General features: G+C 37.9%; 1 protein-coding gene across 3 annotated transcripts in view; it reads left to right on the top strand.

The window, feature by feature from the left end:
* Magi3 (membrane associated guanylate kinase, WW and PDZ domain containing 3) overlaps positions 1 to 26,501 on the top strand; it is a 193,708-nt gene that overhangs the window by 140,378 nt on the left and 26,829 nt on the right. For 2 of the 3 annotated variants that reach the window (XM_051198762.1, XM_051198764.1), the window contains exons 7-14: positions 6,276 to 6,333; positions 10,561 to 10,655; positions 12,958 to 13,146; positions 15,664 to 16,269; positions 17,942 to 17,973; positions 20,212 to 20,368; positions 22,910 to 23,001; positions 24,048 to 24,240. In XM_051198762.1, coding sequence (XP_051054719.1) covers positions 6,276 to 6,333; positions 10,561 to 10,655; positions 12,958 to 13,146; positions 15,664 to 16,269; positions 17,942 to 17,973; positions 20,212 to 20,368; positions 22,910 to 23,001; positions 24,048 to 24,240 — 1,422 coding nt within the window. The remainder of the gene's footprint in view (positions 1 to 6,275; positions 6,334 to 10,560; positions 10,656 to 12,957; positions 13,147 to 15,663; positions 16,270 to 17,941; positions 17,974 to 20,211; positions 20,369 to 22,909; positions 23,002 to 24,047; positions 24,241 to 26,501) is intronic. The other variant, XM_051198763.1, reaches the window with a different exon arrangement.

Raw genomic sequence — 26,501 nt, 5'->3', positions numbered from 1 at the left:
CATACCCATAAAACTATAAGTTCTTTCCCTCCAAACAAGTATATATACAGTCCATTATATATTTATCAATTAAGTACTTCTGAACATGGGTCCTTCCCTGGAGTGGTTGATACACCTAGTGTCATTCCATTGAAGAAAACTCATTTTTCTTCTCCCAGCAGGTATAATAATAGTTCAGTTGTTAATCTTTATCCTAATGTCTCGTTTTTCATTCAATTTTTAAATTAACAAAATACAATAAAACAAAAACTATCACATCATAGTTGGACAAGTCAGACCAACAGAGGGATAAGAGTCAAGAGAAGGCACAAGATTCAAAGACCCACTTGTTCACACAATCAGGAATCGCATAAAAACACTAAACTGGAAATATAGATATACATGGATATATACATGTATATATGCCTGACCTGGTGCAGATGCCTGCAGACCCCATGCATGCTGCTTCAGTCTCTCTGAGTTCATGGGAGCTTTGGTCATGTTGGTTTAGAGGCCTTGTTTCCTTGGTGTCCTTCATCCTCTTTGGCTCTTATACTTTTTCACCTCCCCTTCTACAGGGTTCTCTGAGCCCTGAGGTAAGAGATTTGATTGAGACATCCTGTGTAGAGCTGAGCTTTCCAAGGTCTCTTATTCTCTGCATAATGTTTGGCTGTAGGTTTCTGTATTTGTTCCCATCTGCTGCAGGAGGAAGCTTCTCTGATGAAGGCTGAATAAGACGTTGATCTATGAGCACAGTATATCTTTAGAAGTCATTTTAGTTTTTGTTTTTTTTTTAGACCAGCAGTCTTTTTTACCCTGGGTTTGTGGCTGACTTGGTGTTTACATTTCTCTTTTGGTAGCATGCTGAGTACCTTTCTGTACAAGAGACTCCAGAATGTAGGGGTTAAGGATTTATGTAGGGACCAGTTCAATGTCTCCATGTTCAATTGAGTTGCATAGATGTTGTCTTCCACAATGGGACTGGCAAGGCATCTTCTTTTTTTTCCATTTTTTAAAATTTCATTTGCATTCCAACCACAGTTCTCCCTCCCACCTCTCCTCCCAACCTTCTCACCTCTCTCCTTGCCCACCCCCAGGCCAGTCCTCCTCATGGGTACGAGCTCCCATGAGGAGTCAATATAGTCTGGTACAATAGGTTGGGACAGGGGCTCCTGTCCCATGCATTAAGACTGAGCATGGTATCTCACCATAGGGAATGGGCTCCAATAAGCTAGCTCATGTACCAGGTTTGTATTGTGGTCCTACTGCCAGGGGCCCCATCATTATTCATAATAGCCAGAACCTGGAAACAACCTAGATGTCTCTCAACCAAAGAATGGATAAGGAAAATGTGGTACATTTACACAGTGGAGTACTACTCAGCAGTTTAAAAAAAAAAAAAAAAAAAAAGATGACCTCATGAAATTTTCAGGCAAATGGATAGAACTAGATAAAACCATCCTGAGTGAGGTACACAGACTGAGAAAGACAAACATGGTATCTACTCTTGCGTAAGTGGATATTAGATGTAAAGCAAAGGATAACCAGTCTAAAGTCTACAGCTCCAGAGAAGCTAAGAGGAATAATCACCCTGGGAAGAGAAATTAGATGATATCTACAGAGCAAAATGGATCTGGGTGGGGTGGTAAGTGGGAGGGGAGAGGGCATGAGAACAGGAGAGAATGAGATGGCCTAGGTGAGGAGGGATGCAGTGGAAGAGCAATGAAAGAGATATGTTAATAGAGAGAGCCACTGTAGGCTTAGGGAGAAACCTGGTGCTAGGGTAACTCCACAAGGAGGACCCCGACTAAGACTTCTAGTGATAATATAGAGGATGCCTGAACTGGCACCTCTGTAATCAGATGAATACCCAAACTATCATCATAGAGCCCTCATCCAGTAATTAATGGAACCAGATACAAAGTTCCAAAATCAAGAACCAGGTTGAGCTCGGAACTCAGGAGAAAAGAGGGAAAAGGGAGATCAAGATCATGATGGAGAAATCTACAGAAACGGCTGAACCAAGCCCATGGAAACTCATGAACTCTGGACCTACAACTGTGGAGACTCCAAGGGACTGAACTAGTCCCTCCATATGTGGGAGACAGTTGTGAAGCTTGGAATATCAAAAGGCATTCTTAATACCTCAGTATTCTTTGATCTTTCTAGAATGACTTAGAAAAGGCATTCTTAATACCTCAGTATTCTTTGATCTTTCTAGAATGACTTAGTTGTCTCTGGTCTTTTTGACCACTGAAACATCTCTACATGTTAGCTTTTCTAGTAGGTATGCTCAGAGTTGATGGTATTTCTCTTTACATCCTCTAAACCCTATTTTCATCTTGTCATTTATCTTCTATTTTCCTGTCTAATCAAGAACTGCATTGTGTTCTTAATATTTTTAATTAAAAGGAGGCAGAAGAAAGGAAGAAAAGAGAAGTAAATAGGCGGGATGATATACTAGGAAGTGTGTACAGTCACTAGGCATTTTAATCTATTACCACCTTCATTTTAAAGGGGAAATAACAAACCACTTCTTTATCTGTATTAATCTATCATACAGAGACTGTTAGTGCTATAAGGGGTAATGACTTAAAATTATGGCGAGTAACTCAGAAGACAGATTGCCACATATACTCTTCTAAGGAAGGCTAATTGCTTTAAGTGCTAAAATAGAAAGTCAACTTCCAAGTTCATACTATAATACATTATGTTTATCTCTTATCCTTCTTAAGTATTAATGCACCCTTTATAAAGAGTATAATGATTTTGCTTCATTTCTCCAGCCCTCTCCAAAGACAGAACATAAATCAAGCTACAATTGTAGAAGTCCTCCCTACTCAGCAGTGCTTGGTGTCCTTGCTCTCCCAAGACAGTTTGTAGTCAAGAATGAAACCTTGTCTTGATAATATTATACTTTGGTGATACTGTGTATATTTAAAAATATAATCCAAAAATATCCTACCCATTTAACAGTTACTTGGTGATAAAACCTTATTACTATTAAACTGGTTGTTCTTTGCTTTATAGCTACACAGGATCAAAGAGAACCATAGTGTATCTCATTATTTCATAATTTTTCTGAAGTTTCTACATATTTCATTTTAAAATTAGGGTTCTATAAAGAAACATCAATATATATTATAAAGGAGATTAGCTCAGATGGGCTATAACTCATAGGGACCAGGTAGTCCAACAAAGACTGACTACATGCTGGAGAGGCTGAGAACGTGGTGGTTATTTGTAATCTACAAAGCTGCACATCTCAACTGTCCTTAAGTGGTGCTACAAGCCTAGAAGACCCATGGCAAACCACTGCTCTTCAGTCCATATTTTGGAAGGCCAAGAAGCTGTCTTCCTGTTGGTAAAGAAGGGCAGCAGTAGTGGAGATAGATACTCACCAATCAGAAGGGAAGGCTGGCTGGTGAGCAGCACAGATTTTTTTTCCCCCTTGGATCTATTTGTATCACAGGAAAGTACTGCCCACTGTAGGAGATGAGGGGACCTCTTCTCCCCTTAGTCTCTCCTGAACTTGCCCTCACTTACCTACCCAAAGAAGTATGCCTCTTAAGTGATTCCAGATCATGTCAGTTGACAAGATTAACCATCACACTCTACTTTTTATCTTTTCCACCTCGACATGTTCTTCAAAGGAAAGTCATAAAAATTCACCAGACTAGGAGACCACTAACCAGTTAGTTATGTATAGAATTAAAAAAAAAGAGGTTTGTGAGTGCAAATTTGGGAGGAGTGGGGGTGAATATGATCAAAATAATTCTGTACATGTATGAAATTCTCAATATTAATAAAGATATTTTTAAAAGAGAAAAGAAATGGGGTAATTAAAGAGTTTTTCAAGAGGCTAATAACCTGTTCTCTTTATTCTGAACTTTAATTATAATTTTTGTTTGTCTTTGTTTTTCAAGATGGGGTTTCTCTATGTAGCCTTGGTTGTCCTGGAACTTACTTTCTTGACCAGGCTAACCTTGAATTCATAGAGATCTGCCTGCCTCTGCTTCCCAAGTGCTGAGATTATAGTAAAATAGTTTATCAGTTTATTACCGTGGAATTTTGTTTATGAAGTTAACATTTCATAATTAAATATCAGTGGCATAAAACCTTTTCACATATTCTAAGCCTATTTTCTACTCAATGCACTCCAAAAGAATTAAAAATAAGGAAACTTGGGGCTGGAGAGATGGCTCACTGGTTAAGTGCTCTGGCTGCTCTTCCAGAGAACCAGGGTTCAGTTCCCAGCAACCTCATGGCAGATCACAACTGTTTGTCACTCCATTTCCAGGAGATCTGACACCCTCACACAAATATACATGCAAGCAAAACACAAATTCATATAAAATGGATAAATAGAGAGCACTGGCTGCACTTTCAGAGGACCTAACTTCAATTCCCAGCACTCATGGTGACTCATAACTATCAGTAACTCAACTTCATGGGGATCTGATGACAATTTCTTCTGGTCTTCACAAGTACCAAGCATACATACAGGGAAAAACAAAACAAGACAACAAAACAAAAAAAGAACACCCATATACATAGTAGAACTTTAAAAAAAAATAAAAGGATAGGATATCATAATGCACATCTGTAGATTTTGGGCTTTTTTGTTTTGTTTTGTTTTGTTTTTTACTATATCTTGTCTGGGCTTGGTAGCAAAATCAGGTGGAACCTCAGAGTTCAAGACCAGCCTGGTTACATAATGAGACCCTGTCTCAAAACATGAAAAACAAAGTTTCTTCTTGCTCAGTTCCTATACATAATTGAAAGCACTACAACATCCTTTCCAGTTCAATCCATACATACCTATTAAAATGGTTCTTCAAGAAACTGAACACTCAGGAATACAAAATGGGAAAGAAGAAGATTTTGACAGAGGCAGTGCATGTTGGAAAGGTCAGGTTTGGTTTGGTTTTTTCCAAACTATCAGAAATTTTAATGTGACTTCAGTTTTTCTCACATTTTATTAACTAGACAGTTGGAATTAATAATACATGCCAACACTGTGTACATTATTTGTTACCAAAGCAGATTACAAAGACAAAGATTACACAGGGCATTGGTAATTAGGTTGGTTCTTTCATATGCTCGGCTGAAATCAATATAAGGAAAAGTAGGTCCTTCCTTAGGTTTTTAACAAACTTGAAATGGCAGAAGTCCAAGACTGGGCTGTAGTGAGGTAGTCCTTCTGTAGCACTGACCACGCCCATTGGGGGGTGGAGCGATGGGCGGAGGTGACCTGAGGAAGGAGGTCGGAGGGGGCCAGGAAGGCGCTCTCTTTCTGGCGTGACTCGGACAGGAGAGGATCGGGTTCAATTTCCTGGTGTTCATCTGTCTAGGTTGTAAGTTATTTCTCCCTGAATAAACATCTATTCGGCCTATTTGTTTATCCTGATCCTTATTTACCGCAATACTGGGCTCTTCTGTAAGAAGTAAGTCAGAATATAGTAAATGATGATGCGTAAAAGTAGAAAATATAATAAATAAGCTGCTGCTGCTTGGATTGGACTTATGGGACCATGCGTTTCACATCAGCTTTATCATGCATCGTAAAAGAAGTATAACCAGTATTTTATTACACTAGCTTGTGTTTTTATTTTCTGTATTTGTATGTATGTGTATAGGTGTATTCACATGAGTACAAATGCTCAAGGGGACCAGAGGCATTGGATTCTCTAGAACCAGAGTTACAGTCAGTGGTGAGCCTGATGTGGGTGCTGAGAATGGAATTCAGGTCCTCTACAAGAGCAGTATACTTCCTCTCACCCATCTCTCCAGCCCCCTAATAGCTATTAATTTTGTGTCTTGTATGCAGATTACATTTTTGTACTTTAATGTTAGTTTTTTGTAAGTTGGCTTTTGTTCAATTGGGTGCTCTCTCTCTCTGCCTCTCTTTCTCGTGTGTGTGTGTGTGTGTGTGTGTGTGTGTGTGTGTGTTTTAGGACAGGGTTCTAATAGTTAACCTCAGCTAGTCTAGAATTCACTATGTAGACCAGGCTGGGCTCAAACTTACAGAAATCCACCTGACTCTGCCTCCTGAATGCTAGAATTAAAGGCTTGCACCACCACACACAGCAGAGATCAGCTTTTTTCTAGTATTCTAATTACTTGCTAGGATACACTTGGCTAATGAAGAAGCCACTCAAACAAAAACTATTTTGTTCTCCAAGAAATAAACCCTCAGCTTTCTAACTCTCAAGCATTAATTTAATAAGGTAAATTCACTCACTAATTCTTTTTTTTTTTTTTTTTTTTTTTTTTTTTTTCCTTTTTCTTTACAGAGCTTCCTTATGGCTGGGAGAAAATAGAGGACCCTCAGTATGGAACCTACTATGTTGAGTAAGTTTGTTATTTGAGTTAATAATCTCCCTCCCAGATATTTTCTTTTTGTGTACAGCGCTAGGGAATACTAAATTTGACACCTTATGTTTGAGTGGCCTGATTTTTCTGTTTATTTTAACTAGAGGAAGGAGCATTTTCTGCACTGACTTTGAGGTTTCTAGAAGTTAACTTTGGGTTTCTCAAAGAGGGGAGGCCAGAGTGGTGGCATATGCCTGTATTCACAGGGCTTCAGAGAGTGAGGACGGAGATTATTTGAGTTCAGGGGTTCAAGATGAACCTAGCAATATAGAAAACGCCATCTCAAGTAAAGAAGAGAAAGGAAGATCGAACAAGGAAGAGTAAGAAGGGGAAGATAGTAAAGGAAGTAGGAAAAGAATGTGAAAGACTAATGGCTAGAGAGGCTATCCTTGCTACTACATTCTTTAAAGAGGAAGGCAGTACATGAACCCTGGGTGACTGAATGCCTGTGGTCTCTTCCATCACTACCAGTGTATACTTCCAAAACGTCTTAAGGTCATTGTAATATAATAATCCAAAATTTAGAAGTATATAATTAAAGGTGTGTTCTCTTTTAAAGAGGTCTATAAGGTATAGGATTTGTTCAAGGAGTGGAAGGTTGCTTCTGATGCAGTTGTATAAACAGATAGGAACGGTATATAACAGATGGAAACAGCACACAGGTGCTGTTAGTTGCCACCTTCTCTTCTGAGCTTTCTTTCCCTTTATCAGATTGCCGCATTGTTCGGACCACTAGAATTACTTTATTTCTGGATATTGCAGAGGGGATTTTAACCTAAGGTGTTGATAATGGGAAATTTTATGTCAGAAACCACAATGTTATCTGGAAATTTAGAGGAGTGAGCATCCTCTGTTTTCTCCCAGCCATAAGGGAGCTCTATAAATAAGGAAAAGAATTAATCAGTGAGTGAACTTATTAAACTAAACAATGCTTAAGAATTAGAAAGCTGAGAACTCATTTTTCAGAGAACAGAGTTTAAGTTTGAGTGGCTTTTTCATTGGCCAAGTGTACCTCCTCAGCGGGTAATTAGGACAAAAGAATAAAAGCTGTCATTAACTGTCTTATTTGCAAAAGCAAAATGATATTATTACCAGGAAAAATAGGAAGTTAGAGAATATTCTAATTTTGCTGAGTGGTGGTGGCACACACTTTTAATCCCATTACATCTCTGTGAGTTTGAGGCCAGCTTGGTCTACAAACCAAGTTCCAACACAGCCAGGGCTACACATAGAAACCCTGTCTCAAAAATAAATAAAAAAGTAAAATCTTCTAATTTTATGATTAATTTTCAATACTAGTTGCTATAAATCAATGTCATTTCCTGGAAATTATTCCTAAGATAAGTATCTTTGACCCCCCACTACCCACTGTGGTCTTTAATATGTAGCTTGTTACTACATCTCTGTGGTTAGAGAGATGCTTGAAGTGACTTATTAAAAGCAAGTGTGTATCCAAAGGAAGCAACTTAGAGGCATATGTAGTTGTATAATTTGCCATTTCCAGTGTTTTACTTCCTTTGAAAAGCTTTGCTAATTTTATTTCTATTGTGTTATTTAATATATTGCTCATAATGGTGTAATATGCAAAGTACTCATCAGGTCTTTTGATATTTTTATTTTCCCTAAGGGATGAGTAGTTGAAGGAAGAAACAATGTGTTTTTGTTATTTTTCAAGTCAAAGGTAGATTTGGAGGCCAACTGAAAGGGGTTTGTGCGATTCCTTTTTTCTTTCCCTTGTACTTTAGCCTGTTTAAATTAGGCTTGAATCAAATATTATTTGGCAATGACACCAATGAACATTTCCAAGATAATGATTTTCATTATTACCCATTTCAAGTGAATTTCAATACATGATCAAGAGGTGAAACTCATTTGCCTGTTATAAAATCTTTTGCAGAATGATCTGGTTTCTCTGAAGCAAGGATATGATACTGAAGCAGCTTTAGGGCAAGTCCTAACATGGCCACTCGAAGTTGTCAAAGAGATGTGTGGTTAGAAGTAACAGCAGCACCACAATTGTATTCGATCGTCTCAGAGCAAGCTTGTTTACAGGAGATAATTTATTAGATTAAGAAAAACAGACTGTACTCAAGATGCATATTACAGAATATGGCTTGAGTCCCGGATTAACTGGGTCTGAGTTTCAGCTGTGATAGTCTGCAGTGAGTTTACTGGTGAGATGAAGAGCTATTGCTTGAATGGCTAGTCTTTGGCTCTCCTAGTTTGTCAGACTAGATGGCACTGTGATTACTTTTGGCAGGAATCTTGCAATAGTAACACTAATGGCAGTGGCAGTTTTTCAGGGCTTTTTGTTGTTATGTTTATTTTTAAAAATGAGATTTTGAAATGAATCTTTTAAAAATTTGTTCTAAAATTTAATGGCAGGCCCTCTATAAAATTACTTAATTTTTAAAATGGGAGGAGAGGCATGCCACAACATGCTTGAAAGGTTAGCAGACAGCTCACAGGAGAGCTTTTTTTGTTTCCGTGATGCCAGTCCTAGGGATCAATGCAAGTATCTTTACCAACTGAGCCATCTCAGTAGCCAAGAAATACTTTCATATTGTTCTAGTTGTATTGCATTAAGACTTGTAATACACTTAGGCAACAATCAAAAGGTGTATCTGTTTCCTATCTTATATTCTTCATGAATTTGTTGAGATGCATTTTCTAAATCTAGGTATTAAGCAAAATTATAACATAGATGACATTTAATCATGATTATCTAGCCACCTTTCTGAACTTTTCTGTCAATCTGTAATAGTCTCCTCTCATACTTATGAAGTTCTTTGCTTAGAGGGTGTTCTTACTCCATGTTTAGATAGATAAATCTATTCATCTTAATACGTGCTTATAAATGACAAAGTGAACAACCCTTCACCAGCTACAGCACTCAGGAGAACAGGCCCTGTGCCTCACCTGAGCAGCACAGTAGTAGCGTTGACCCTGTAGATAGGGGTGAGGGTGAGCCGGCCCTGAGGGTGTGAGAGGAGTATAGCTAGTACCACCTCCCTTGTCTAAGGAGTGGTAGAAGGAGTGAGGGAAAGATGCTCTCCCCCACCCCTCCCCCTTACCAGTTCCAGCACCTGGGAAAGTGGACCTTACATCTCACCTTGGCAGCACAGCAGAGCTGACCCTGTTAAAAGGGTTACAGGTGAACTGGCCCCAAGAACATGAGGGAGAGCTGGTCCCGTCCCGCAACTTCTATGTGATAGTTTGGGCAGGAGAGAGATAGATACCCATCACCATCTGTGGCAGTTAGGAGAGCAGGGCCTGAGGTCATAAGAGAGGAAGAGCTGTCCTTGCCCCTCACCAGCTGCAGCACACAGGAGAGTTGTCCCTACACTTCCTCTGGGCAACATAGTTGAGCTGGCCTTGATGGTCCAGGGCTGGGAGAGTCATCCCCAAGGGCATGAAAGCAGAACTGGCCCTGCACCTTGCTCATTGCTTGCCAGGGCAATTCTAGAGAGCTCACCCTGGTGGCAAGAACAAGGGAGAGCTGTCTGGCTGACCAACCCTGCAACTACCAAGGTCTGGAAGCAGCCTTATGAGTTGGCCACTCTGTTGGGATGATGTTCTAGAGTAGTGGTTCTCTACTTGGAAGTCAAACAGCACTTTCCACAGGGGTGGCATACCAGATGTCCTATATCCCAGATGTTCATATCACAATTCACAACAGTGCCAAAATTACAGGTATGAAGTAGCAAAGAAAATAATTGTATGGTTGGGGGGTCACTACAACATGAGTTGTATTGAACTATATTGAAGGGTCATGGCATTAGGAAGGTTGACAACCACTGTTCTAGTGGCTTTACACTCTGATATTTTTTAAGAGTAGCTTGATTTATTTTAAAGAAACTTAGATTCTTCTGCTGTTAATTGCCTTAAAAAAGCAAACAAACAAAACTAGCTGACCAGTTACCAGTTCTTTTGATCGCTGCAGGAAGAGAAATTCCACTGTAGTTTTGTAAACTGTTGTTGGTCTCATTGGCGGGCTTGTGGAGAAGTACTAGCATAAGCTTCCGCACCTTTGACCTCTAGTTATCCTCTGGGCTTCCCACTATCTCTTTCAGCCTTCCTGTGCTCCGTTTCCTAAAGATACATACTCCTTAACCTTTGTGATGGAATAGCATGATGTTTTATTGAAGAAAATAAGTAGAACTCTTTCATCTAAACTTGAGCTGCACATTTCTCTTTATTTTACAGTCACTTGAACCAGAAGACTCAATTTGAGAATCCAGTGGAGGAAGCCAAAAGGAAAAAGCAGATAGGACAGGCTGAAATTCATTCTGCAAAACCAGGTAGAACTTCCCCCCCCCCCCCCCCGCCCCCCCGAGACAGGGTTACTTCTCTGTGGCTTTGGAGGCTGTCCTGGAACTAGCTCTTGTAGACCAGGCTGGTCTCTAACTCACAGAGCTCCACCTGCCTCTGCCTCCCAAGTGCTAGGATTAAAGGTGTGCACCACCACCACCACCCCCACCCCCCGGCTCAGGTAGAACTTATTTGGCCATTCTAATAAAATGTGTATGGCGAGCTAATGAAAGTGAATTTGAACTTTTTATTACTTAATCTTTGAAACTCAACAGAAGTTTTGCCTCTATAAAAGATTTTATATGTATGTATGTATTAATTACAAAATCATGTAAACATTGTAAGACTTCTGAGTTGTTTGTCATGAGTAAATAAAAATATGATATTGTACAAATTTGAGGTTGGGTTTTAAAGATTAGGTTGTTTATTTTTGAAGCCTGGCTCAGTATTAGCTGTTTAGTTCATTATTGCTTCTGAGTTAACTACATAAGTCAAATATATAGATTTAATCTTCAAGGTTCTCCACTATTCTTAATCAGTATTAAGTAAATTTCCCAAATTATATCCCTATACCATGGATTGTGTAGATAGTAGGTGTTGCTCATATAGACTCACTCAGAAGACATTTTAAGTTACATGAAGTTTTTATGCACCTAGTCATACTTTTTTTTTTTTTAAAGCTCTTCAGGAAGTTCTTGGTTGTTATGCTCCTGTCTCCTTCCTTTCTTCCATATGTCTCTGATTATATTGCAAAATACAGTCTGACATACTTCTGTTATCTGTGAGAAAAATAGTTCTTTCTCTAGCTACTCTTCCAAAACATAGGTTTGTTCCTTAAGCTTTGCATGTAGTTTAGCAAACTTTCAGTTTAACAGATACTTTTTGAGCACTCTTCATATGTCTGTTTGTAATTCATAGTCTTGTAGGTAATAGTCATAATATATAGTGAGAAGTGTCATTTAAAATAATGGATAAATTGCTGTCTAAAAGGCTTAAATCTCATCATATAACTTTGATTAAGTTCCCTAAAATCTTTATGCCCGTTTTCTCATCTATGAAGTAATAATAATGCCATCCTCTGGAGATACCTTCCCCTTGAAGGTTTCTTAAGACATGTGCTTATAGTAGTAGTTGCTGTATGGTAATCAATAAATGATATTTGTTATAAATGTTTTAATCATTATAAATGGTATGGAATCACCTTTTATCTGATGAGATTACATTCTAAAACCACTAGTAGATGCCTAAAGTAGTGTATAACATTAAACCTTACATAAGCTTTTTCCTGTATACACATACCTTTGATAAATTTAACCTTTTAAAAATATTTATTTTTTATTTTATGTGTGTGGATGTTTTGCCTGCATGTTTGTCTGTGCACACAGAGGTCAGAAGAGGGTTTTTGGGTCCTTCAGAACTGGAGTTACAGACATTGTGAGCCACCATGTGGGTACTAGGAACCAAACCTGGGTCCTTTCCAAGAGCATTAAGTTCTCTTAAATATTGAGCCATATCTCTAAACTTTTAGCTTTATGGAAACTCTTCCCAATTTCTCTTCGGTATGTTCAAATCATTAGCATCACTACTCTTGAGCCTTGGGGCTATTTTTTTTTTTTTTTAAGTAATACAAGAATTACTTGGATATAGGTAGTGGGAAAACACAAAGTGTTGATCTGAAAATCAAATAGCTACTACACAGCTGTAAGTGGTAGTACACACAGCTGTAAGTGGTAGTACACACAGCTGTAAGTGGTAGTACATACAGATACCTGAATGAAAGGATGATTTGTGTACCAGATAAGTGCCAATGTGGCACAAGGTTTCACCACACTTCTCAGAACAGTATGCAATTTAAAATTTATAATTTATTTCCATTTAATATTTTTAGAATTCATCTGACTGTAAATGACTAAAACTACAAAAAGCAAAACTGAATGGAGGGAGGCTACTATAGTGGAGTATGGGTAAGGGAAAAAAAAAACCTACAGAGAAGGCAGTGAAGTTGAGAGGAAGTGGTTGTTTTACTTTTCTGAAGATGTCAGGAAATCATATTTCGTTTTTTTACTTAAATTCTAACTGTTCTATACCTTCACACTTTCCATGATTTTCTATTCTTCAAGGGTTTGGTTTTAAAGGTTTTCTTTTTTTTTTTTTTTTTTTTTTTTTTTTTTTTTTTTGTTGTTTGCTTTTTTATTTAAGTAATACAAATATTGAAGATTGACTGACTTACTGTAAACAGTTTATTCAATATAATTATTTTTGTTTTCAAATCGGATTCTTACTTTGACCCAGATGTGGAAAGATCTCACTTTACTCGGGATCCATCCCAACTTAAAGGTGTTCTTGTTCGAGCATCACTGAAAAAGAGTACAATGGGATTTGGTTTTACCATTATTGGTGGAGATAGGCCTGATGAATTCCTACAAGTGAAAAATGTGCTAAAAGATGGGCCTGCAGCTCAGGACGGGAAAATTGCACCAGGTAATATGGTTTTCAGAATTACTGGAAGAGTTATAGCAGATGGGTGTGTGTGTGTGTGTGTGTGTGTGTGTGTGTGTGTGTGTGTGTGTGTAGGATAGACTGTGTAATTGAAGCTTGAGATTCTTGTATTAAAATAGTTTATCCCCTAATTAAATACACTGCTAGTTTGAAGGTTGGCTGTTCTAATAATAAGAAACTGATAAATAATATTTTTATTAATGTTTGGTTTTGTATAATTTTAGATAATACTTTGTATGAAACTTAATATTTGATAGTCATCTCAGAAAATAATTGATTATTTGATAATAGAGTACTTTAAAAATTTTTCATAGGTACATGGATGTTTTGCCTGCATGTATGTATGTGTATTATGTATGTGCCTGGTGCCCAAGAAGGCCAGAAGAAGGCATTAGATGCCCTGTGAGTGAAGTTACAGATGTGTGGGTACTGGGAAGCAAACCTGGGTCCTCTGGAAGAGCAGCCAGTACTCTTAACCGCTGAGCCATCTCTCCAGCTCCCTAACATCTGTTTTGAAAAATAGTCCATTGAAATGTTTTTGGTGGTAACAAAAAGTTTTAACCCACTTTCCCCCCTTCCTTGGCCTTATTGTAGTTAGTAAAATTTCAGTACTATGTTAAATATTATAGATACAAACATCACTATTTTTATAAAGTTGGGTTGACCCACTTTTAATTTTCCTAGTCTTTCATTGGTAATTGTTAAATATTTTAATATGGCTGACATAGTTTGTTTCTGAAGACCTTGGAAGAGGTTCAAGACAAATTCCTGGATATTGTGGTGAATTGCACACTGTTTCCCAAAGAGTTTAGTGTTCCACTGGGGTTCCTTATTGAAGAGTTTTCTATGTTTTTCAAAACATCTATTATTTCACATGCTGTTGTAATGTGAGCCTACACTTGGATGAGTCAATTGTTACTGTACTTTCTCATGACAAATATCAAGGTACTTTTAATTGAGTTATAGAATACCTCATATACCTTTCAATGAATTGATAGAAGCTTTAAAAAAGAAAGCCTAAAAATTTAAAGTTATATTTAACGTTTTAAAATTAATGAACTCTAAAGATCTTAATGTTAATAAAAGTTTCCTTTTTAATTTTCAATTTTAATCTTTTCAACATTTGTTCATGAAACACATCACATAGCATAGACAGATATCTATGGTTTCATAATCAGTTTCTCATTTACCTACAACTGTTAGCGAATTTGCAAAAAGACTCAATACTTCTGTAAGACTTTAGGGACTTTTTAGGAACTCCCACTTGGAGGTAAAAGGTTAAAGCTTCGTTAATCTATTTCTGTATTCTCTTAGATTAGAAACAAATTTCTACAAAGTAACATTAAAAAAACTAGTTTATGTATATGGATATTTTGCCTACATGTGTGTCTGTGTATGTTATGAGAGCCTGGTGCATGTGGAACCCAGAAGAGGCCCTGAGAGTGGATTTTCTAAAGGTTGAACGTGGGTCCTCTGGAAGAGCAGCCAGTGCATTTAAGGGGATGAGTCACCTTTCCAGCCCCTACAAAATAACATTTTCAACACCATGCATCCTGGTTTTTGAAGTCTTGGTGCAACAAATTAAAGTAGCTTTATTTGTCATTAACCTTTTAAATAATTAAATGAAATGAAAGTAAATAGTTGAAATAATGATTTTTTTATTTTGTTGTAAAATATTGCCAACTGTTGAAATTATGTAGAATAATTTCTGCAAAGTGAAAATAATATTATTCAAGAGAAAGACAAAATTAAATCTTACAGGAATTAATTCATCTCACCTTTCAGTGTCTTAAAAATACACTCATTGATTATCTTGATTTTGTTGTTGCTGCTGCTTTCTCTATTTGAAACCAGACTCATAATAAATACAGAACTCTACAGAAAAGATCCCTTAGGATGGATTTAAGAGACATTTATGAAAAGCTTGTTTGTACAAGTAGCCAATGGAGTTATTTTCCTTTGTATGCACTAAACACCTACCACACTGAACTGAGTTTTGAATAGTCACTTAGTAATGGCTCAGAAAGTACATAATAACTGCAATAAAACTTGGAGGGTTTTTGCATGATAGACTTGAATTTGAGGTATAACCCTTTGATGTTAAGATAATTAATAATTTGGCATTTAGGAGATATCTCAGTGGTTAAAAAAAAAAGCAATTGCTGCTTTTTCAGAGAAGCCAGATTGTTTGTTCAGTTTCCAGTAGCTTATGGCTACTAGTGTTCCCAGCTCCAGGGAACCCTGTCTTCTGTTGGTCCCTGTACATGCATGACAGAGACAAATAAATGAAAATATTAAAAATTTGTATATATATATATTTTTATAGCAAAGTGATAACAACAAATAGATGTATTAGAAATCTCTTTCAACACTTATAAACAATTAGGGAGTTTCAGAATTCAAATTTAGTTTCTGGTTTTGTTTTGCCTTCCCCCCCCCCAGTAAAACGATTAACTTATTTGGTGGTTTTAATATTTTAACATGATTATATTTTATCAGGTGATGTAATTGTAGACATCAATGGCAACTGTGTCCTTGGTCACACCCATGCAGATGTTGTCCAGATGTTTCAGTTGGTACCTGTCAACCAGTATGTCAACCTTACTTTATGCCGTGGTTATCCACTTCCTGATGACAGTGAAGATCCTGTTGTGGACATTGTTGCTGCTACCCCTGTCATCAATGGACAATCATTAACAAAGGGAGAGACATGCATGAATACTCAGGATTTTAAACCAGGAGCAATGGCTTTGGATCAAAATGGAAAACCAGGCCAGATCTTGACCAGTGACCGTCTCAATGGTCCATCAGATGCAAGTGAACAGAGAACATCCCTGGCATCATCAGGCAGCTCCCAGCCTGAACTAGTGACTATCCCTCTGATTAAAGGCCCCAAAGGCTTTGGGTTTGCAATTGCGGACAGCCCAACTGGACAGAAAGTGAAAATGATATTGGATAGCCAGTGGTGTCAAGGCCTTCAAAAAGGAGATGTCATCAAAGAAATTTACCACCAAAATGTGCAGAATTTAACACATCTCCAAGTGGTAGAAGTACTAAAGCAGTTCCCAGTAGGGGCAGATGTGCCGTTGCTTATCTTAAGAGGAGGTGAGTAACCGTACAAGGGTAACTCCTCATTTCAAGCATTTATATTTGATCATTGCCCTCCCTTCCAGGGCAGGTGTCTTTTATTCGTACATTTCCTTGGCAATTAGTGTGCACTTTTCTTGTGGCTCTGTCTGTGTGTTTCAGCAGCAGCATCTTTTTTTTTGGGGGGGGGGTGGTTCTAGACAGGGTTTCTCTGTATAGCTTTGGAATCTGTTCTGGAACTCCCTCTGTAGATCAGGCTGGACTTGAACTCACAGAGATTTGCCTGCCTCTGCCTCCTGAGTGCTGGGATTAAAGTCATGTGCCACTGCCTGGCTAGCAGCATCTTTTTTTAACTCTGTGTTGGTTATTAGTGGTTTCATTCATGTCGCTTATGAATATAATTTCTTTCCCACAATAGTCTTCTTAAAATACAATTTATGATTTTAATGATTAAAGAAAGTCATAGTACTTTGCTACATCAAATAAAATACTTCTCTTAATTTCATTTTCTCGGTTGATAACAATAATAGAAATTGACTTATTTTTTTATCCAGTGGTGCTTCTTTGTGAACTTGGCATCACACCAGAGATTTGAAATGCTAACATTTCCATGTATGAGTAAAACAGGGAAGTGTTAACCTGTCCTTTGTCTTAAGCTCTATAATAATCTGCCTGTAAATGTTGATTAAATCTCACAGTGCTTGTATGAAAACAATGGAAATTTCATTTTTCAAGGTCATTAACTGACATGAACCATTCCTTGACATTATAAATTGAATTCTAAGGACGAACTACAAAGCTGAATTTCAATAGGCATTCTTAAGCCCATACCAATGAATGACTAGTGTTTAACCTTTCTTCCTTATTTCCCTGACTCTTTATGTTTGAGACACATTTGCTTCTTTGGAGTGTTTTTCATTTCCTTTATCCATATTGCTATCTTTTCCAGGTGATATAATATATTATACTCAGAGTGAGTCATATAAAAAACAATCTTAGTGATGGGGCTGGCAAAGAGAACAGACATCCTGGGCAGCCCTTGTGTGCCTGTCACCTTAGCTCAGAAGTGGCTGGAGACTTCCAGCTTACCTAAGAAAGCCCTGCATCTGCCTCAGAGTAACGGGTGGAGTGAATAGGAGGTATAGGTAGAGGAGGACACCAATGCCTTCTTCTGGCTACCACATGTGCATTTCACTAACAGTCTTGTCTTCTGTGTCATAAAGTAGACAATTGAAAAACCTTTGCAAACATTCTTTTAGTTTGTTTCAGAGGAGCCAGGTAAGAAGTAGCTAAATATTAAAACAGATAGCAAGCTAGTGTACACACACACACACACACACACACACACACACAAATGCAAATATATCTTTAAAAGAAATGTCTTGTGAATGCATTTTCTAATAAATATAACAGAGACCAGGGTTTGATATTTGGTGGGTTGATATCAGTTTACTGCCACTCTGCTTATTGTTTTTGTGATTTAAGGAACCTTAACTATTAAATGATACTAGCATTTATACCTCAGGAATGTTGCAGCGTTGAAGACAATAGATTTTTAATGCCTGACACATAAGTGATAATAAATAGTTTATTATTAGCCTACTGAAAATTGAAGTTTTATTATAGGCATTATTATTTATGGTCTAGGAGTATCTCCTGTTTTTAAATTTTGGTTCTTTTTAAATTTTAGGTCCTCGTTCACCAAGTAAAACTGCCAAAATGGTAAGTACTATGGTCCTCCACTACTTCCCCCATACCCTGAAAGAGGTGCCTTGTTCCCCTCAGGAAGAACAGCTTCTTGCTGTGGGACGGCTGTGAGAAATCAAAGGCATATTGCTCTAGGCTTAGATTAGAAACTCCAAGGAGTTGGTTGAAAACTCCCATAAGGGCTGTGCTAGGTTGGTTAAGGCTTGCTGCTGGAGAACACTAGAAGCCCAGATTACCAGCAGTCCTACTCAGAGTTGTAAGTGGGCCACTGAAGAACCTGTGTAAGCATCCTTTTAGTTCTTTCCAGAGGAGCTAGGTAAGAAGTAGCTAAATGTTGAGAACGATAGCAAGCTATTAGTACATCTTCTTGCTGGTGCCCAAGGAGAAGACATAGTAGCTGGTCATAATTTCATGGGGACTGTAACTACCCAATTTTAAATGATCTCACATTTAAGACTAAGCAAAACTTTTCAAATTGTTGCCTTCTGAGCTAAATCTTATATCAGATGATAAAACTATCAGATCTGAAACAGTGTCTAATTCCTTTGTATAACTGAGAAAGCTATTTAAAGATCTATATGGAGAAAATAGGCATCAAAATGGTGGTGTTAAGTGCTGTTATTGTGAAAGAAACTGTACCAGACCATAGGATACATTTGTGGATACTTACATGGATATAAAGACAATTCTATTTAAAGATGTCAGTTTAAGTAATGGCTTGGCCAATTTGGAATAGAAAAGTGGTTTCTACAAAAAGTCATAGGTTTCTAAAGGAAAGGCCATATGGTATGAAAGATTAATTGCTTCCAACACACAAGTGTACAAAAATACTGTTGAATAGATAAGGGCATGGGATGGAGGGGATCATTTTCAATCTGCTTCCCAGGTGAATGAAGTTCTTTTTGTCCAATTTGTTAAGATCTCACTGTATTTATTTTTACATTTCTTCCCTTCCTCTAGTAGTCATTTTTAGTTCTATATGGATTTCCTTGCAACCATGTGGTCCTAATGCTATGTTGATGGTGGAAGGCTCTGCTGACCTATAGCAATGCTGACAGAATCCTAGAGGATGTAGGGGAAGGGGAGTTGGATCTGTCACCTTCCTGCTATCTCACTGCGTCTAGGTCAGTGAGAGGTCCTCTGTGGCACAACACTTACAACTGATTCACCTTGTAGTACTGCTGCTCCTGCATCCTAGGCAATGATAATTATTATATGGATATGCCTGTGAATCTTCCTCTTAACAAAAATTCAGGATAACAAAGCTGATCTCAAACTCTTCATTTAAAATTGTTGTTAAAGAAATCACTTTGGAGCTAGTGAGATAGCTCAGTGGTTAAAGGTTCTTGCTTTGTCAGCCTGACAACCTGAGTTAGGTCCCAGAATCTCCAGAGGAAGAAGAGAGCTGACTCCCGAAAGTTATCTTCTGACCTCTGTCTGCACACCCCCACTCACATAGATGTCATATGGTAGTAGTAATAATAATAAGTAAAATAAGTAAATAATTTTGTCTGACTAGACTAGGAAAGTTATGTTTGTATTTTGTTTTCCCTTTTCTGTCTGATTACCCAGCATGGGTGCTTTCTTGGATGAATTGTGATTGCCCAGCCGAGGGTTTGCCATACATCTGGGACAGGAGGATTCTTAGAAAGAGTGTTGTCTTAAATGTCTCCACTGCAAATTTAATTTAGTGAGTGAGAGACAGACCTTTTTTCTCTTTATCTCTTTACAAGTATTGTTGCCATCTATTTATTTATCTTCATCTCCAAGTCAATTTGTGTCTTGGTGGTGAAGGAAAGGGTAAGAATATGGCATTGGTGGTGCACAACTTTAATCCCAGCTCTCTGGAGGCAGAGGCAGGTGGATCTCTGTGAGTTCAAGGCTAGCCTGATCTACTCAGAGTGAGTTTTAGGAGAGCTAAGGCTACACAGAGAAAACCTGTCTGGAAAAAAAAAACAAAAAGGAATGCTTAAACAAAAGACTAAATCCCTTTAGTTGAATCATTACACAAATGATTATATATTATATAAATCATTGTATAAATGACTCCTTAAATAATATAAATTAGATACAGTTTAACCAGATAGACATGGCTGTGTAAGTGAATTTGTGGACATACAACCAGTCTTCTGCGACTTTTGCCACCTATACAACTCTACCTAGTTAACATCTCCAGTTCACAGCACAGTTTTATGAAATAACCAACCATCTTATTTTTAAAATACTAAGTAAGGTCCTTTTTTTCCACTTTAGAAAACTGATACAAAGGAAATTTCAGGAAGTTTGGAGGCCATAAATGAGCCAATTCCCCAGCCTATGCCTTTTCCACCCAGCATTATCAGGTCAGGATCCCCGAAATTGGATCCTTCTGAGGTCTACCTGAAATCTAAGACTTTATATGAAGATAAACGTAAGTAATTGGAAATATTTCAGGGGAGTATGTAACAAGATCAATTTGAATTATTTTAAAATGGGAACTCTCTCATCCTTTACATATTGAAAAACTATTCCTTCATTCCTTCATTCCCATTTTAATGTGATTATGAGCTTTTTTTTTTTTCTCGTACATTCAATATTAATTCCTTTTTTTCAAAACCATGAATTAAGTACAAGCTGTCTACCAGATACCATGTTAGGCAAATTGCAACACAATAAATAAATAAATAGGTACCTGTACCCAGAAATCCTGTAAAATCTAAATGGAGCAGATGAATGTGACCAGATAAGTACATATAGTGTAGTGGTACAGTGGCAGTTTGCCAAACTCATAACCCACTGTTGGGGGATAAAATTAGTCCATGTAGCCTAGCAGGGACAGTGATAGAAAAATAAACTGGATAAATTGGGATGCAGAGTAGGAAATAATCAATTCATCAGCATGTATAGTAGGAAATATCAGGTAATGCTTCATATAGGAAGCAAACCTAAGCTTCAAGGATGAGATGTTATGAAGAAGACAAATGGAGGAGCATTTGTATATTGGCTTCCTTGGCCTGTGTTCTGCAATGCAGTGTGGCTGTGATTGGCAAGGAAAACCAGAGGAAGAGAACAACACAGATTGTGAAGAGCACATGAGGAAGTATGGGTACATAAAAGAGAATCACAGAATACTGTAGGGAAAATGGTGCTGGGTTTGTGTGTTAGAAAGATTTTTTCTGACTAAAGGATGGAGGCTGATCAGGTGGTGTGCAAAATAAGAGGAGGAAACCACAGTGGACTTGTTAAAAGAGCCAACTAAAAGGAGAAGAGAAAGTATCGCCTGGTGGTGGTGGTGCATGCCTTTAACCCCAGCACTCAGAAGGCAGAGGCAAGTAAGAGCTCTGTGAGTTTGAGGCCAGCCTGATTTACAGAGTGAGTTCCAGGACAGCCAGAAAACAAAAATGAAAATGGAAGAAAGAAATATCCTTTAACACTAATTTAATTACTGGTGATAAATATTTTCTGAAGTAAAATTTCAGGTTTATTTAGATTTGATTTTTGAAATATTACTTGTTTTTAAGAAATAGTACTGTATCTGTGCTGTACACAAATGGAAATAGTACATGTAACTGACTTCATGTTTGTATAACTAGCTATGCATCTTTATCTTAACGTTTGTTGGCCATGTTCAGAAAGGTGAGAATCAGACCGGTATAAACATAACAAAGCAATAATTTAATTAATAGTTATGTGTAGTACCCCTTTCTTCAGTCTATATATTCATAGTCTGATACATTCTTAACACTGGTAGAAAACACTACGTTGTCATTGGACTCTAATATGAAACAAGTGTGTTTGACTCATGATTCCTCTTTTCTTCTTTAAGTTTAGTTTATCATTCCTGTGTGTGTATGTGTGTATATGTGTATGAGTACATACATGCCACAGATACATGTGGGTGTGGAGGTCAGAGGACAACTTTGTGGAGGTGGCTCTCTTCTTTCAGGGGCCCACTTCTCTGTGCTCCACAGCAAGTGACCCACTAAGCCATCTTGCCAGCCCAACTCATCTAATTCCAATTTTTATTTGGTGGGGTTTTTGGTGTTGTGTGGTTGTTGCTGTTGACAATTGGACCTAGGACCTTGCTCCTCGCTCCTGCTGAGCACACTTTCCACCACTTACACACACATCGCTACTCCAAAAGTCCCTGTGACTCTGGTGGGAAGTATTTATCAAAAGAAGTTGTTTCCAAAGAATTGCTAGGAAATTACTCTATACCATATTTCACTTGCTTTTTATGTAGTTTCCCGGCAGTTTCCCTATTTTTTTCTTTTTAGTAAATGCATATTACTTATAAGTAAAACTAACATTTTCCCAGAGGCAAAGTCTTAGACATGAAATAGATTTCCCTGATTTCATATTCTCATTACTACAACCGCTCCTTGGGGACAGGATTGTGGGGGGGGGGGTACGCCTGGCATGTGGGAAGTGAAACTGGGTTTAAATCTTGGCTCTACCAGTCACTGGAAGATATCAGGTGAGAGTTATTCAGGCCCGGATCATTAAGAAGTATTACATGCCTCTTTATCTTTTTCTTTAAAAATACTAGTATTTTGCACAGATAGGATAAGTAAATAATTCCTGATAAATACTTTTCTTAGGCCAAGTTATTCCCCTAAGAGTAGAAATAAGTCATTTGGGGGCTCTCTTTTCCAAGGATTTAAAGAACATTGCTCAAATGTTAATTTATTATTTGTGCTATCAGTTGGATATGTCTGAACTTTATGTTTAATATTGACTGGACAACATTAGAAGTTATTATCAGTGAAATAATGAGAGTATGGGAGTATGGTAAGTAACCTAATTGGTCTTGACACAGTTTTAACTTTCCTTAAACTCTCACATAAATTTTCATATATCAGTTCTGCGATTATAGATTTTTGAATGCTCTATAGTATTTATCTATTAAATATTGAGTTTTACCTTAATCTATTTAGAATAAATTATAGTTACATATTCTTACTTTCCTTAGCACCAAACACCAAAGATCTGGATGTTTTTCTTCGGAAACAAGAATCAGGGTTTGGCTTCAGGGTGCTGGGAGGAGATGGACCTGACCAGTCTGTAAGTGTAAACTTTGGGATATTGATGCTCCTGGTTTTGTTTGGTTTTTGTTTTGAGTTTGGGGTTTTTGAGAGGGTGTCACACTATGTAGCCTGTCTGACCTGGAACTCCCTAGGTAAACCAAGCTGGCCTGAGAGTCACAGAAATCAGCCTGCAACTGCCTCTCTTTCTGGGATTAAAGGTGTGACCATCACACCCAGCTTGCTGCTCTAGTTAATATTCTTAAGTGGAGATTTGGTAGAATTTAGGTAGTAGTAGTTACTTTTGTTACTGTGATAAAGTACCATGATCAAGGGAAAATTTGTCTGGCATATGATTCCAAAGGAGAGTCTGTAATGACAGGAAGGTGTGGACCAGGTGGCCAAAGTGGGAAGCTAAAAGATCGCATCTCCATCTACATGCAGGAAGTAGAGTGTGAGCTGGAAGTGGGGCGTGGGCATAAATTCTCAGAACCTGCTCCCAGTGATGCTCTTCCTCTTGCAGAGCTCCAAAGGTTCTGTAACTTTCATGAAGGGTGCCATGGCTGAAGGCTCTAACTGCTGGAGAGCAAAATGACCTGGGTCTTTCTACAAGCTGCAGATGACCCTCATCCTCCCTGTTCTCTCAGACATTTTAGGAACAAGAACTGTTTCTTGGCTATAAACCTTAAACTTGTATTGTTGACCATAGTAATGTGGGAGAATCATAGCATGACCATGGTCATTGTCAACAATTGTAGAACATCTTTCTCTTTGTTTTTTTGTTTTGTTTTGTTTTTGAGTTTTGTTTTGATTTGTTTTATTTTATTTATTTATTAGCATTTTGTCACATTGTAATGGTGGAGAACTTGGAGATGCTTTTTAAGTTCTTAAGCAGCTTTATATTTTCTTCCTTGTGTTCAACCCTGAAGATATAGAATTAAATAATACAGTGTGGGTATTTGAAGTACCACTTTGGAGAATATATGCATTCTAAAATACCACTTTTCTGAATGACTTTTTCTAGATGAAGTCTTAAACTGATCTTAGTGGACTGCAAAGATGAACCTATACATTGCTCTCTTACAGATATATATTGGAGCCATTATTCCCCTGGGAGCGGCTGAAAAGGATGGTCGGCTTCGTGCTGCTGATGAATTGATGTGTATTGATGGGATTCCTGTTAAAGGAAAATCACACAAGCAAGTCTTGGACTTAATGACCACTGCTGCTCGAAATGGCCATGTGTTACTAACTGTCAGGAGAAAGATCTTCTATGGAGGTGTGTAAAACTCTTTCAGTACTAAAAAATTAAGATCCACTTGCTTTGGTTTTATAGGGTGTTTTACAATATTCTGCAGTGTGAATGCCAACCCATTTGGGATAACTCAGAGCTCAACAGAAAGCTTTGAAGTGTAAAGGATCCAAAAATATTTTACCAAAGTAAAAATAAATTTTGGGTTGCTACATTGTTATATTATCATATTAGTCCATTTTACCAATATATTACTGTAAATAGGAGTATCAGTTTGAATTTTTTAATAAATATGTCTTCATCATACCAAGATAGTCCCTACCTGAATATGTCAAAAGGCTTGATCATGGTAAAATCCAAAATATTCCTAAGCAGAATGCTTCTTTTAGAAAGTTTTGGTCTAGGGCCGAAAAACAAAAAACAAAACTCAGTAAAGTTCTTGTCCTTAGAAGCATGAAGACCTGAGTTTATTTGACCCCCAGAGCCCCATAAAAAGCCAGACAAGTTGGCATGTACTTAAAATAACAGCCCTGTAAAAAAGCAAGCATGGCAACATGATTTATAATCCTGTTGCTGGGGAGGCAGAGACAGGAAGATCCTCTGTGTTTGCTGGTGACCCAGTCTAGCCTAATTGATGATTACATACAATGTTGTTCTCCAGCCTCTATTTGTGAAAGTGTGTGCACGCACAAACACACACTCACACACACACCCACACACCTGTAGTGATATATTATTTATGATTTATTAAAGTTTGACTGAGGATTCAGAAAGCAAAGTCAGCCACAAGCCATAGAAGCCAGGCACACACCGTCAATCCCAGCAGCCAGAAGCAAGGAGATGGTGGTACACACCTTTATTTAGTCCTAGGACTCAGGAAGGGATAGATGGATCTCTCTGAGTTCAAGGCCACCCAGGGATACATGAGATTGAGTCAGTCAAAAGAGTAACAGATCACACACCTTTAATCCCAGCATTAGAGGTGTATAAAAGATAGAGGGGTCTTCAAGATTTAGTAGAGGCATTCAGCTGAGGAGATGTTCCAGTCTGAGACTTGGTGAGAGCTCATGAAGACAGGATCAGCCCATTCAGCCTGAGGTAGAGGGCTGAGGTAGAAGCTAGCTTTGCTTTACTGATATTCAGCTTAAAGTTTGAACCCCAATATCAATCACTGGGTCATTTAAATATTTTTCATGTTACACCCCCCACACACACACACACACATATACAGTAAAAAAGAAGGTTTTGGTGTAATACAATTTAAGACTTACTGGTGCTTACTACGTATCAGATGCATCACCCTATTACATCTAAGATGTAATTATTGTGATATACAGTCACCCACAGAGAGGTTCACAGATAGTAAATAATGGGTCTAGGATTAAATGCAGAGCCTAGAGTCCAAACCATAACAATAGAATATGAACAGCTCATATAATTTCTTACCAATGCCTTTGTGAGTATTGAATATGACTTTTTTTTCAGCAGTACAACAAAAGAATTGCCTTTCTTTGTAAATAACAGCACACTGGAGATTCATACATATTTTCATGCAATGTTGGTTCACTTTGGTTGTGCTGGAGTCAGAGCATACCTGCATATAATGAAAACTGAGAAGTATTCCAAGGAAAGCCATGGAGTTTTATAGTAATTTGGTGTTGTTAGAGATTGGCTAACACATTCCAATGGGAAAAGAACTCCATTTCTGCTTTCTCAGTAATGACTGGGTGTTGGTATTTTATGTTGAGCTTTTAAAATATACTCATTTAAAAGTATATCTGTGTGCCCATGTCTGTAGGGGAAGGGGAGGCATATGCACAGAGAGTACAACGTTGTTGGTCATTTGTTTTGTTTTCTTTGAGACAGGCTATTTCATTGGCCTGGAACTTTCTGTATATAAATTAGGTGGGTAAGCCCCAAGAATCTGCCTGTCTCTGCCTCTCCAGTATGGCCCAGGCACTTTACTAACTAGCTGTGTTCTCAGAAGCAAAAACATTCTTAACATCGAGCAAATTTAGAGCTTAAAGAGGCCTTATAACTATGTCTTAAACAAATGTAGAATATTGGGGACATTAGTGGTGACTAACCAAATTAGCACACAAATAAGCCTTCTGGGTTTGTTTGTTTTCTCCTTAAAGTCAATTAAAGCTCCCATTTCACTCTCTAGTTCTTGTTTATCCTTGAATAGCAACAAAAGGACATAGGCTAACTACCCTTGCTGCGGATTCCCTATCACTTTATAAGCAGGAGAGGCTGCCATTCACAGGCACAGCTTGTTATCTACGGGG

Source organism: Phodopus roborovskii, unplaced genomic scaffold (assembly GCF_943737965.1).
Source record: "Phodopus roborovskii unplaced genomic scaffold, PHOROB, whole genome shotgun sequence".
NCBI lineage: Eukaryota > Metazoa > Chordata > Mammalia > Rodentia > Cricetidae > Phodopus > Phodopus roborovskii.
This window is presented reverse-complemented; position numbering and strand designations above follow the sequence as displayed.